The following is a 14,439-nucleotide window of genomic DNA, read 5'->3' as shown; positions in this document are numbered from 1 at the left end:
CCTGCTTCCAGAAGATAATTGTAACCTGAAAAACCTCTTGCTGAGTAATTCTCATTTAAGAAAATAAATAAAAATAAATAATTCCCATTGAAATTGGTGATACACAATTATTTCAGTAATTAGATAATACACACATGCTATTCAATGTTTTTATTATAAAAGCATTAATGCAAAATATAGTAATGAAGGATCTTTCTGAAAAGTATATCAGAAAATCATCTCTCACCCTGTTTTTAATAAACCTCAGTGGTCTCTAATCACGTTCATCATAAAGACTCCTTAACTTGGCTTATTTACCTCCAAAGCATCATACCTCGTGATGCCTCTGTTTCTTTATTCCACTCCAGGCCCACTGGTCTTCTTTCAGTTACTAGAACACTCTACAGAGTCTTTGCTTATATTGATCTCTGAGGCTGGAGTACCTCCCTCCATCCCCCCATCACCATTGCCTAGCTAAGCTCTATCCTTCCTTCAGACTTCAGTTCAAACATCACTTCCTTAATGAAGCCAATTATTGCCCTTCCTTGGTCAAATCTTCCAATTTGTCTTATGTACCTCTTCTTAAGAGTTCTTATCACTGTTTGATTTTACGTTTATTTTATGATTATCTGATTATTGGTAGTGGATTTCACAAGGCCTGAAATTTTATCTTATTTCTTGACAATTTTAACATTAGACCCTAGTACAGTGCCTGGTATGTTGTAAGCACTTGATATCCACTTGTGGGATAAATGAGAGGAAGGCGGAATAAATGGAATTTACCCAGTTTTCCTTTTTTAAACCATGAAAATTTTGGATTATGACTATATTTTTGGGAGTAATTCTATGAACATTGGTTCATTGTTCTGTTTTGTAAATAAGTTCATTTGTGTCTTTTTTTTAGATTCCACATATAAGTGATATCATATGATATTTGTCTTTGTCTGACTTATTCCACTTAGTATTATAATCTCTAGGTCCATCCATGTTGCTGCAAATGGCACTATTTCATTCTTTTTTTATGGCTGAGTAGTATTACATTGTATATATATACCACATCTTCTTTATCCATTCATCTGTTGATGGACACTTAGGCTGCTTCCATATCCTGGATATTGTAAATAATGTTGCTATGAACACTGGGGTGCATGCATCTTTTCAAATTAGTGTTTTCATTTTATTTGGATATATACCCAGGAGTGGAATTGCTGGATCATACTGTAGTTCTAATTTTAGTTTTTTGAGGAACCTTCATACTGTTTTCCTTAGTGGCTGCTCCAATTTACATTCCCACCTATGGTTTTCTGGGGTTCCCCTTTCTCCACATCCTGGCCAACATTTGTTATTTGTAGACTTTTTGATGATAGCCATTCTGACAGGCATGAGGTAATATCTCATTGTTGTTTTGATTTGCATTTCTCTAATAATTAGCAATATTGAGCACATTTTCATGTTTCTGTTAGCCATATGTTTATCTTCTTTGGAGAAATGTTTGCTCAGGTCTTCTGTCCATTTTTTGATTGAGTTTTTTTTTTTTTTTTGATATTGAGTTGTGTGAACTGTTTTTATATTTGGGATATTAACCCCTTGTTGGTCACATCACTTGCAGATATTTTCTCCCATTCCATAGGTTGTCTGTTCATTTTGTTGATGGTTTCCTTTGTTGTGCAAAAGCTTTTAAGTTTCATATTTTCCCATTTCTTTTAAGGTTCATTAAGATCCCATTTGTTCCTTTTTACTTTTGTTTCCTTTGCCTTAAGAGACAGATCCAAAAAAAATATTGCTATGATTTATGTCACAGTGTTCTGCCTATGTTTTCTTCTAGTAGTTTTATACTATCCCATTTTACATTTAGGCCTTTAATCCATTTTGAGTTTATTTTTATATATAGTGTTAGAGAGTGTTCTAATTTCATTCTTTTACATGTAGCTGTCCTGTTTTCCCAGCACCACTTATTGAAGAGACTGACTTTTCCCCATTGTCTATTCCTTCCTCCTTTGTCATAGATTGACCATAGTGCATGGGTTTATTTTTGGGGGTCTCTGTTCTGTTCCATTGATCTATGTGTCTCTTTTTGTGCCAGTACCATACTGTTTTGATTACTGTAGCTTTGTAGTATAGCCTGAAGTCAGGGAGTGTGATAACTCCAGCTTTGTTCTTTTTTCTCAAAATTGCTTTGGCTATTCAGGGTCTTTTGTGGTTCTATATCAATTTTTGGATTATTTTTTCTAGTTCTGTGAAAAATGTCATGGGTATTTTGACAGAGATTGCATTAAATATGTAGATTGCTTTAGATCGTATGGACATTTTAACAATAGTAATTCTTCCAATCCACTTAACAGGATATCTTTCTGTCTCTTTGCATCAGAAATTTATTTTTAAGTAACTTGATGCAAATATTTACTTTCTGGGAGGACACTATACAAGTAGTAATAATAATAATGACAATACTTGATACTTAAATAATGGTGTTGATATGCCAGGCTTGATATGCTTTAAATATATTAATTCATTTAGTCCTCCATACAATACTACAAAATAGGTATTATTTTATCATCCTCATTTTCCAAATGTGAAAAACAAAGCACAGAGAGTAAGTAAGTAAGTTGCTTAAGGACACAAAGAAAGCACATAGCAAGGGTGTGGTCATAGAAAGTCCATGCTTTTAATCACTAAGCTATATTGCTTCTCAAGAACAAAGACTACTTTCTATATTTAATTCAATTAATATACCAAGAAAGTTTGTATAGGGTGGATAAACATTGTCTCTATTTGAAAAATTAGGCAACTGAGGTTCATAAAGGGGAGATAACCTTCCAAACATCACAAATATTATAAGTGTACAAGTCTAAAATTTCACTGAGATCTATTAAGTATCCTTTTTCATGAAACTGGTTCTAAATCTGTAATTCTCATCCTATCACATGTAGACAATGAAACAATATACATCTATGAATGCAGTATTCTCAAAAATATGTACTTATCGGCTGTGCATCTCAATACCCAACTTCTTTGTATATCCTGTTACACAGTGTTCTTGGTGAGGACATGAAAAAAAAGGATATGTGTTGATAGGGCTATGTTAGGACTGATACCAGTCATATAGGAGGCACTCAATCCATATTGGTTGAATGAAATTCCATAATTTTGTCCATCAGTCATCTCCTTCTAGCAAGAGATTCAATGGACATTCCTCACAGCAGTTGAAAATTAGGCACTGGGGTTTTGTTTGTTTTTGTTTGTTTTCTAGTTTTTAGAGTAGTTTCAAATTTTGTCTTTCTCAATATTTTCATTGGTATGTGAATGGTGAATGCAAATGAACTTTTGTTACTGCATGTTCACAATACTAAAGATAGTTTTGGACAGATGGTAAGCATTTAATCAATATTTGTTGAAAGGATAAATGTTGAGAGAAGACACATCTGGGAAACGAATATCTACTTTCATTAGAAGTAAAATTTGTTTTGAGAATAAAATTATTTGATATTAATATATGCAAAACACTATGTATTTTTTTCAAAAAATGGTTAAGGTTTCACCAAAGATTTTGGTCTCTCTCAAATATGTATGCTTTTGGGGAAAACTATTAAACATACTTTAGTTAACCTCATGACTAGTAACTTTTTTACAGTTTAAAGTACATTTATATATATTGACCCTAAGAATCTAAATGTGTAAGATATTAATGAATAGTGTTAGTATGTTACAGAAGTTATTTACATTAATGAATCCATTATTGATTTATGTAAAATAATTTTTTAAAGTTTATGAATGATGTAATTAAGATGTTATTCTTTTGTTTCAATATCCATAGCTCAGTCCGTTTTTAAGACATTCTGTTCTGAAAAGAACATTTAATGTCACTCTATCAAATCTTTTCCCAATTAAAAGAGAAAATGCTTCAATTATAGAACAAAAGAACAAACAAAAACACCAGGAAGCAAAGTAGAATCTTCTAAATGGTAAGTGTGCTTGCTTGTCCTCATTGAATCACATGGCTGCTACATTTTTACAATCCATAATTTAACTGTCATACAGAATCTCTGGGTGACATAAAGTTTTTCTGTTTTCAAAGCAATATATTTGCATCCCTATTCTAAAGATTGGTTATATTTATGGCCCCAAGGAGTAATTAAGGGATTATAGTAGAGGACAATCTGCATGCTTCTAGAAATGAGTACCAATCTGGTCAAGAAGAGCTATTACATTTTCATTTTTATAAAGCCTGCTTTTCATTTACCTTTGTTGCCAAGATAGAAGAGTTACCTTAATGAGGTAAAGGTGACAGACTTTCTTTTAATTAACATGTTTTTCAATACAAAGTAATTGAAAATTAAGGCAATCCTTAAGTCAGTTATCGTGAGATTACATTTCATTGATATTTAGGCTTTTTTGACCAAATTGTACAATCAAGCAAGATTGCACTAAGATAGATAAATAGCTGTTATTGAATTATGGGTTAAACACTGACTATATAATAATGACTGTGACAGTGGTTTCGACTTTGATTTGGGGGGTGGGGAGGGGGCTGGATTTAAATAATTTGATGTTATTGTATTCCAGACAAAAATTCCTTTTCATTTTGGTATCCATACCACCAAGTGGCATTATATTTCAGGAACTAACTGAGATTATATTAATTGCTAGGGAACTAAACTCTAAACAGAAAATTATTTATTAAAGTATTACAATAAAATATAAACTTTAATATCTGATATATCATTAGACTACTTACTGGTCAGTAGATCAAATTCATATAGATGTCATCTGAGTTTATTCCTGCTTACAGTCTAGACCTCTGCTGTCCATTATGGTAGCCACTAACCACATGTGACTATTGAGCACCTGAAATGTGGCTATTTCAGTTTGAAATGAGCTGTAAGTCTGAAATGCACACCAGATTTTGAAAACTTAATTTGACAAAAAGAGTATAAAATATCTGATTAATAATATTTTATATTATTTGTTGAAATGGTGGTATTTAAGATATATTGTGTTAAAATATACCATTATGCTTATTTTCATCTGCTTATTTTTACTTGTTTAATATGGTCATAGGTCATATTATATTTCTATTGAACAGTGAGGATCTAGAACATCCATGTTTAGGAATAGTGAATTCATCAGTAAATTATGCTGAAAAAGAATGTCTACAATAATGTCTCATTTTCAATTCCATTTCACACATTATACTTTTGCTTCTGTTATATGTTTTGTTATGACAGGGAGCAATAGCCCATTAACTTTACTCATAATCATTATTAGTTATTAATATGCACTATTTCCTTTAAAATGCAAAGATTTAAAAGCAATTTCTTTTCATTTAAAACCACTGCCTTACCATTTATGGTATAATTGTCATAATTTTCAATTCTATATCTATTTTTGGCCCCAAAGGGGTTATTATCATTTCTTGAGTTATATTCATTTAGACTTACCCACGTGTTTATCTGTTCCATTGCTCTTCATTCTGTCTTTCATTTCTATGCTTCTATTTGGGATCATTATTCTTCTATCTAATGAACTCCTTTTAATGTGTAGGTTCATGTAGATTTGCTGTTGAAGAGTCCTCTCAGTTTTTGTTTGGAAACATTTTTATTTCTTTTTCATTTTTGAGGAATATTTTTCCTGGATAAAGAATTCCTGGTTCACACATATTTTCGTTCAGCATTTTAAAGACGTCACTTCATTATCTTCTGCATGTTTCTTTTATGAAATGTTTTTTCTTTGAGTATAATGTGTCTTATCTGGCTGCTTTTACAAATTTTCTTTATGCATTTAAAAAAGTTAATTTTACTCTAATATGCCTAGGTTTTCTTTCTCTCTGCCACAATCCTCCTTGGTATTTGCTAAAGTTCTGGATTGTGTGGATTGATGTCCTTTTATCAATTGTGGAAAATTTTCACATTATCTGTTAAAATATTGCTTTTATAACATTTTATAACATTCTCTCTCTTCTTATTTTGAAAATATAATTACAGATATTAAATCTTTTTATTGTATGTCATATATCCCGGATTTCTTTTTCTATATTACAGACTCTCTTTTCTTTCTGTACTTCAGTCTGTATATTTGCAAACAATCTCTCTTCTAGATCACTAATCCTCTCTTCAATAGTCTAATCTGCAGTTAAACACACTGTTGCATTCTTAATGTCAATTATTATATTTTTAATTCTATAATTTCCATTTGATTATTGTTTATAAATTCCAGTTATATGGTGAGATTCTCCATCTCATCAACAATTTTGTTAAGCTTCTTACTCTTCAGTATTTTAAAGGCCTTAATACATAACTCCAACTTTGATTCACCTTTGGATCTGCTCATATTGTTTATTTTCTTAGTTTCTGTCTTTTAATTCTATCTCCTGGCATGCCTAATAAATTTGATTAAATGTTGGTTTTAGCTTATGAAAAATTATAGAGATAATTTGATGTTTTGTCTCATACTATCTTCCTCCAGACAGAATATTCTTCTGCTTTCTCTCAGGCACCTTAAATATGGCGAAAACCAATTTTTTCCAGTGTGGGGTTTTCCTTGTTTAGGACTGACCTTCCCATTTTTGTGAGAATTGATCTAATTCTCATCATCCATGTTCCTAGGGTATAACATTTCTATGATCCTAACAGGAAGTCAGTGGTAATCACTAGAGTTCCTCCCCTAACATTTTTTCCTTCATCCTGTGAAACTGCCAAACACTCTGTGCAGATGCCCAGATCTTTACCTTCCACTTCTGACTCTACTTCTTAGACTCTTGACCCAACATCAAATAAAATTTAGCAATGGCTTGAGGGGCCAAAAAAAATGACACAATGCTAGACTTTCATCAGTGTTCTCTTTTCTTTGGAACTTTTGTCCCCTCAAGTCCTGCTATCTTGGACCTGAACTATAAGGTTTGTTTCTATAGACCCTAAGAAGGCCAGAATCTCAGCTTAGATTCCTATCTACTTCATGGCTGTCTTCTTAGCCTTAGGAACTACAACAGTCCTCCAAGGCAATGTTATGCTCAAAGTTGTGCCCTCCCCATCCTTCTCACCAGGTTCCTGGCCCTTACAAGACATGGTTGTCTGTGTAGCTCTCCATTCTCCTGACTAGATATAAACAACAATAAATTCCCTAATTTTTCTCAGAGACTTGGTCTGCAACAAGTTACTCTGCCATATCTGAAATTCTTCCTTTACTATAGTTTGCCAAGCTCTTTGCCTTTTACCACTCAATTCTTGAAATCATATGTCTTTGATGAACATTTATAACTAAATATAATATTTCCTAGACATGTAACTATATGCTCATCACCCAACTAAAAGTATACAGTATTTTTAAGAAAGTATATTTATTAACTTACTTGCGTATTTATTTCTCTGAGGATTATTATTGTCACATTATAAACTAAAAGAACATGTTAAGATTATATGTTTAATTATTTATTTTTACATGGTGCCACAAAATAAGTCCTTCAAAAATGTTTTCATGTCCCAGATGTGCCCACCCGCATCCCAAACCCTCTGTGCAATAAACCTTCAGAAGACAAAGCAGACTAGCTCCTTGTTTAACATTTCCATTACGGATGAACAAAAAAACTGATTCCATCTTTTCTCTTTATATACTCTCCTATCATTACCACTAGAGAACCTCAAAAAAAGGACATCAGATTTGGATTCAGAATTATTCTGCATTTCAGTAAATATAGTGTCATTTAGAGGCTCCCTCCTTTAATTAACTTTCAGGAAAAACAATTTTATTTCACAATTAGAGAGGAGTCTAATGCTTGGCTGAGCTACTACATTAACTCTAAAGAAAAATGAGTGAGTTAACATGTTCAAGTGGCTGCTATCAGCTCCACTCATGTTTGGGTGAAGGGGGAGCAAGCTAGATAACAGAGGAGTGTTGGATGATTGAAAATTGGGAAAGAATCACCAACTGAATGTCAAATAGCAAGGATGATGTCACCAAAACAAATTCTCTGGACTTCACAGGTTTAGCCTGGATCAAATAACCACATTTTGCTCAACTGTTCCTGGTCATAATGGAAATAAACATAAAATATTTTTGGCATGTATAGTCTCACATACATGAAACTTCGTGAAAAAATTGATTTCTCCTAAGATGAAATCTAGTACAGCCTTTTATGTGCTACAAGTACATTTTAAAACCAATTATATTATAAAGGATCTTCATTCCTCAAATATTCATCAATGAATAAATCAGTATATCAAATTATATTTTGAAAGTTTTATCAGTTTATTTAGTTGTGACTTCTGTTCTGTCAGTTGATACTTCATCTTACTAAATTCACTATTATTACGATGTAACATCCAAACAATTGCAGGTATAATATGTATTTTAATATATACTTTCAAGTACCCTGAATCTCTAGAAGAGTCATTAGGACAATCCAAAAGCTAGGATTTTGGCATAATATGAAATACTTGATATCAGTGATACTTAGTCAATTTGGTTAGGAGAAAAAAGGTATTTTGTGAAATTTTTGTATATTTTTAAATTTGAGGTAATGTAACTAGAGGAGCAATCTGAGAGAATATTTTGCCTTAGGTTGAGTAGTACAATAAAGATACCACTTACTGAAACAGGCTTTCTTTCCCCACAGATATATTCCAAAGTTATTATCTATTAATATAAAGGTAAGCTGACAGTTCTCTCACAAAGAAGTAATTCCATTTTGATGATGTCCTCCATCAGCTGCTCAAAGAAACATAATTGCTCTTCTAACCTCAAGAGATAGAAAAATCTGTTCTTGCAAGACATTTAATTATTTTTTCCTCAAAAATTTTCCTATTACAAAAACAGTATGTGTATTTGTTGCATTCTTTCTCAATATATATTACTAGTGCTTTCATACAAAATATAATGCTGAATAAAGACATCTGATGAAAAGTCTTTTTCACTTTAGACTCTCATTCTGTGTCCAGAGAATGCAATTACTTTCCAAATACCAGGCATGCTGAAACAAAGCAAATGATGTTATTCTGTGTATGTGTTATCCACTTGACTTATTTTCTTACTCTTTATTTCTCTGAAATTATAAAAGTGGAGAATAAAAATCATAAAAGGAATGGTCAGTATGTTTTACTTTTTGTGAGTTTTATGTGCAAATAAGAGAGCAAGGAAAAAGTGATTGAATTGTGGTAACACAATTTAATTCCAGTAGCCAATATATTTGGGGAAGATAGATAAATATGAAATTCCAAGACTTGGGGTTAATGTTCTACTTCTAACATGGTCTTGAAAAGCAAATCAGTTAGAGATAAGGATTTGGATCAATGGATCTTAATTTTGGGGGGGAACATAATTATTTCCCCTTTGAAATTTTGATAAAACTTATGGAAATTTAATAAAAATGGACTTATGCTATTTTTAGAATGGCATAAATTTTAGAACCTAAATTTTATCTAAACTTTAGAACCTAAAATTTAGCATAATTTCAAAGGATTCAAGTCCTGAAATCTTTCAATATATTCTGGTTTAAGAAAACTTTATCTAAAATATTTCCACTAGTGCACCTAGAATTACTCATCTAAGACTGGAACAATAAAACCCAGAATAAATGGTCAATGAATACTTGCTCTTCCATTGGATTCGTGAATTAAATTGAATTGAATTGGAAAAACAGCACAGAACTGAGGGTTGATGGAAACCTTGAGCTCATGTCTTGGCTAGGAAACGCTAAGTGAATTACTTAATCACCTCGTTCTTTGTTCTATGGCTGTAGAATAAACAGTTGGTGTGCTAGGTTAGTAGTTTTCAAACACAGACACTGCTTCATAATTACCAAATGAGTTGATAAAACAATACGACTTCCCCATCTAACAACTCCCCAACTACTGTGGTCTGTATCCTTGGATGGAGCCCTGGAACCTGTATTGTCCTCTAGGTGTTAATGTGATGAAGTTAAACTGTAGCTACATAGTCCCCAAGGTTTCTATTATCCATATGGTATTTTTTTCAGCAGTTACTTTTTTATGTCATGTGACCATGTAAAATAGAATTCTGGTCACAGAAAATTCAGATGACCAGGAACATTTGAATTGTATTACATATGTTGCAACACGCTTGCATGTATTCTTTTATGATAAAACTTTATAGAATAATTTTTATTGTCTTTGTCTTAATTCTATTCTTCTATATTACATGATATGAAAATCTGTTCATGAAAGAAAAATGAAAATTTAGAATGCGGGAGACAGTTGCCAGTCACAGCTCTTAAGACAATACAGTTCTTACATCTGTAATCTTGAATTGTTTAAAAATTTTCTAGACCAGAATTAGTTGGAAAAACATAAGTTGGAAGAACTTCCTTCCTACCCACCAACTAATCCTCTCCAGCAATTTCATCCAGTAAGTCTCTTATTTGCTTTTAGTTAGTTTTCATCTCTTTCAACTGAACTATCACTATCACTTAAAACATTAGGTTTTCTTGAGGAAACTTATTCTTATTTGATGATTATAGAGCTCATTTCAGGGAGGCAGTTTTTTTGTTTAGGAATATTTTTTAATCATCTTCTTTAATGTTTTAGTCCTTTAAAGTTTTAGTTCTTTAATGTTACTCACCAATTTAATCTTTGCTTAATATGTTAATGTTCGAGATATTAAATGCTATTACAAAAGGGATTTCACAAGCAGGACAATCCATCATGTGGGCGCTCTCAAAATTTATACCGTTACTCTTACACTGTCACTTTTTTCCTGTGTTGCCCAGGGTTGTCATTAGCCGTGGTAACATAAACAAATTCCTGCTCTTACTCACACCAGGGTATGTTGCCTAAAGTTCCCCATGTGGGAAGCAGCTAAATTATGCTATGACTTGAATAATCTTCCCTTGTGACTTCTAATTCTACGTCCAATTTTAAAGACATCTGTAGTACTAAAGGAGATCTGGTACTAAAGGAGATCTGCAGTTGGTTAAATCCACAGATGCAGAACCACAGGTTTGGAAAGCCTATGGAAAAGTTATATGCAGATTTTCCAGTGCGCACGCATTGAGGGCCCTAACCCCTGCATCGTTCAAAGCACTATATACGTATATTTTAAAAGCTGAGTTTTACCTATAAAATGCAAGATAAAAAAGGTTCTTTGATTTGTAATCTTGTGCTCATAAATACTGAATATTTATTTATGTAGGTTAAGTGGTATTCTTAATATTACTTATACCTAGAATTCTAATAAATGTCAAGCACTAAGAAAATCTTAGTCTTGTCTACAGAACTATCTCTTATATGTATTTATTGAATTTATAGTAAGCTATCTCTCAATTTTTTTACCTAATTCTTAAAAAGATATGGCGTATGTTTTCTTTATGCTCTTTTGAAAGTAAGATACTATAGAAGAAAGGATACAAAGATTTTGGGGATGGTTTTTGAGCCAATGATATTCAGTTGGAGATAAAACTTTTGAGTGGGGCTTCCCTGGTGGCGCAGTGGTTGAGAATCTGCCTGCCAATGCAGGGGACACGGGTTCGAGCCCTGGTCTGGGAAGATCCCACATGCTGCGGAGCAACTAGGTCCGTAAGCCACAACTACTGAGCCTGCGCGTCTGGAGCCTGTGCTCCACAACAAGAGAGGTCGCGATAGTGAGAGGCCCACGCACCACGATGAAGAGTGGCCCCCGCTTGCCACAACTAGAGAAAGCCCTCGCATAGAAACGAAGACCCAACACAGCCGAAAATAAATAAATTAATTAATTAATTAAAAACAAACAAACAAAAAAAACTTTTGAGTTATGGGGAGTAACATAATGAAGAATATAATTTTCTGAACAATAAGAAATCCACATAAAAGAAGGTAACATCAAATCATGAGGTACCAATTAATTTTTCACAAGGCAGTTTCTCATAAAGATGCAACAGATAATTAAAAAGCAAACTGACATCAAGAAAGAAAATTCAGGGCCCATGTCTTGGTCAGGGCCCCCTCAGGACTAAATCTCTTTGTAATACATCTGTGTCTAAAATCATATTTTGCTATATTAAGTAACAAATATTAAATAATAATGGCTAAGGTGTCAAGAAAGTTTCATTACACATCTACTTAACATGACAGTGAAGTGCAGAGTAGGTTGAAGAAATGTGGCTATTAAAAATAATTAAATTTTTAAATTGATAGTATTTAAAATGTTATAGCTCAGCTATCAAGATAATTCAGATATCCAGAATGATATATACCTGTGCATTATGATTTTATCTTTATGTGAGGTAGATCTTATTGATGAATTGTCTTCAGTTTACCTTGGTGCCTATGCATATAGTTTTCTTTACAATCAAAGATCTGAAGTTGGATTTAACATTATTCTTAGCAGATGATATCATAGGGTAGGCATAAATTCTTTACTGAAGATTATCTTCTCTTCCCATGGCTAAATATGTCTTAAATCTTGTAAAATGATTTGTAAAAAGAGACATTATTCCAAAAATACAAATTATCTCATTTTGAATTTAATCTTGTAAACTGCTTTGAGGGTGAATAGAGATCTACGTAATCTATAGGATTATATGGAACATGACACTTAAACCCATCTTCTTAGAGAGTGGTTCTTACTTGCCTAAATTTTTGTTCTTTTTTAAACAATAGTGAAACAGGGAAATTGAATATAGCATTAATCAGAATTTTATGTAAAAATAATAATATATTGTATGCTGTTTGCTAAGGGGTCACAGAGCAAATTTTTAAGCAAAGGAAGGGTTACTGTCCCAGATCCTGTGCCTAAAGCTGTTCACTCTCAATTAAAGTCATGCAATTAATACCCAAGGATAATTTTTCATGAATGTCAAATAAATGTAAACTGCTGATCCTATAACAAGAAGTTAACTACCAGTTGATCTTTTGTGCAATAGGTCATTGTTTTATTCAGCAATAAAAATGCTTTAAATTTCCTTTATCAATTGAAAAGGTCTTGCTATATTATAGTCATTCTCAATGTAACTGGTGGTATAAATTCATAGAATTACAACATTCAAGGACTTTTCACAACTTCCAGCTCTCAGAGTATAAACCAAATTCTGCAATGAAGAAATGTATACAAAACTGAAGAACTCCATAATATTTTTCTTAAATTGCAGGGAGTAGATCTAAATGTCTTTGTACCCTTGATATTTTTATAAATACAATATTACAAACTCTTAAAAAGCAAAGTCTTCAACTTGTATATCTTCGTATCACCCAAAGCGCACAGCAAAATGTTTTGCATGTAATAGTCACTTAATACATGTAAATTTACTGAGATCAATCTGGCATGAGCAGAATTTATGATAAAATAAGAGATACAGCAAAACAAAGTAAGGTTTTTCTTTTTCTTTTGCTCGGGTTAAATGTTATCGAAAGTATTAGGCCACCTTCAACGTACATATCTTACTAGAACTTGTTGTAACTTACTTGTGTGTGTGAAAAAAATTGCATATGTGTATGGTTGAATTGTGTCCTCAAAAAAGATGTTGATGTCCTGATTCCCAGTACCTGTAAATGTGATCTTATTTGGAACTGGATGTTTGCAGAACTTTATGTTAAGACGGATCAGGGTAGACCCTAATCCAATATGACTCTGCCCGTATAACAGGGAGAATTTTCTCTCTGTGTGAATGCACATAGAGAGAACTCCATGTGAAGATGAAACAGAAATCAGGGTGATGCAGCAGAAGCTAAGGAATGCTGAAATCACCAGAAAACTACCAGAAGCTAGGGGAGAGGCATGGAACAGAATCTCCCTCATAGCCCACAGAAACAGCCAACCCTGCCAACACCTTGATCTCAAAGTTTCAGCGGCCAGAACTGTGAGACAATAAATTTCTATTGTTTAGGCCACCTAGTTTGTGGTGCTTTGTTCTGACAGCCCTAGCAAACTAACAGAATATGCATGAATCACAAACAACTTAAAATTTAGATTTAAATACTTAGGTTATATAAGAATGAACTTTGTGTTTAACCTTTCTGTTACCAGTTAAAATGTGCTTTTGCAGGCAAAAACAAATGTTTGTGATGCAAAGTCAACAGAAATCTATATACAATATCAGATTTTGATTTAAGGAAATTAAAAAAAAGTCTGTGTACAAACCAGTGTTGGAAGTGAAAATAGAAAAGAGAACCATAGATGAACTAATACTGTAAAATTATTATAGAAATTTTCCTTTCCCTGTTCCAACTTTCTATTCTTTTTGCCCTTTTTTAATTTTATTAATAATCCTCATTTTGTCCACCAACAGTAAAGTGTAGGTAAATTCTATTTTCTTATGGACGGGAGGAGAAGAACAACACCACCTGTTTTTTAATTCTGGTAATATTCATTTGAAAAAAAAAGGAAAGGCATATCCTTGACAGTATACTTACACACACTCCCTTTGACCACTATGTCTGTATTAGCTCGAACCTTAATTCTCTACTTGATATTATCTAAGTCCTTCCATTTTTTATCATTTTCTTTCAATCCTCTATTATCTCTGAAAATATGTATATA

General features: G+C 32.6%; 1 protein-coding gene across 4 annotated transcripts in view; it reads left to right on the top strand.

The window, feature by feature from the left end:
• Positions 1–8,717, top strand: part of STPG2 (sperm tail PG-rich repeat containing 2) — a 617,593-nt gene extending 608,876 nt beyond the window's left edge. For all 4 annotated transcript variants that reach the window (XM_059923912.1, XM_059923909.1, XM_059923910.1 and 1 more), the window contains 2 exons: positions 3,794–3,941; positions 8,588–8,717. In XM_059923912.1, the coding sequence (XP_059779895.1) occupies positions 3,794–3,928 (135 nt within the window). In that variant the 3' untranslated portion in view covers positions 3,929–3,941; positions 8,588–8,717. The remainder of the gene's footprint in view (positions 1–3,793; positions 3,942–8,587) is intronic.
• The last annotated feature ends 5,722 nt before the right edge of the window (positions 8,718–14,439 follow it).

Source organism: Balaenoptera ricei, chromosome 5 (assembly GCF_028023285.1).
Source record: "Balaenoptera ricei isolate mBalRic1 chromosome 5, mBalRic1.hap2, whole genome shotgun sequence".
In the NCBI taxonomy this organism is placed as follows: domain Eukaryota; kingdom Metazoa; phylum Chordata; class Mammalia; order Artiodactyla; family Balaenopteridae; genus Balaenoptera; species Balaenoptera ricei.
This window is presented reverse-complemented; position numbering and strand designations above follow the sequence as displayed.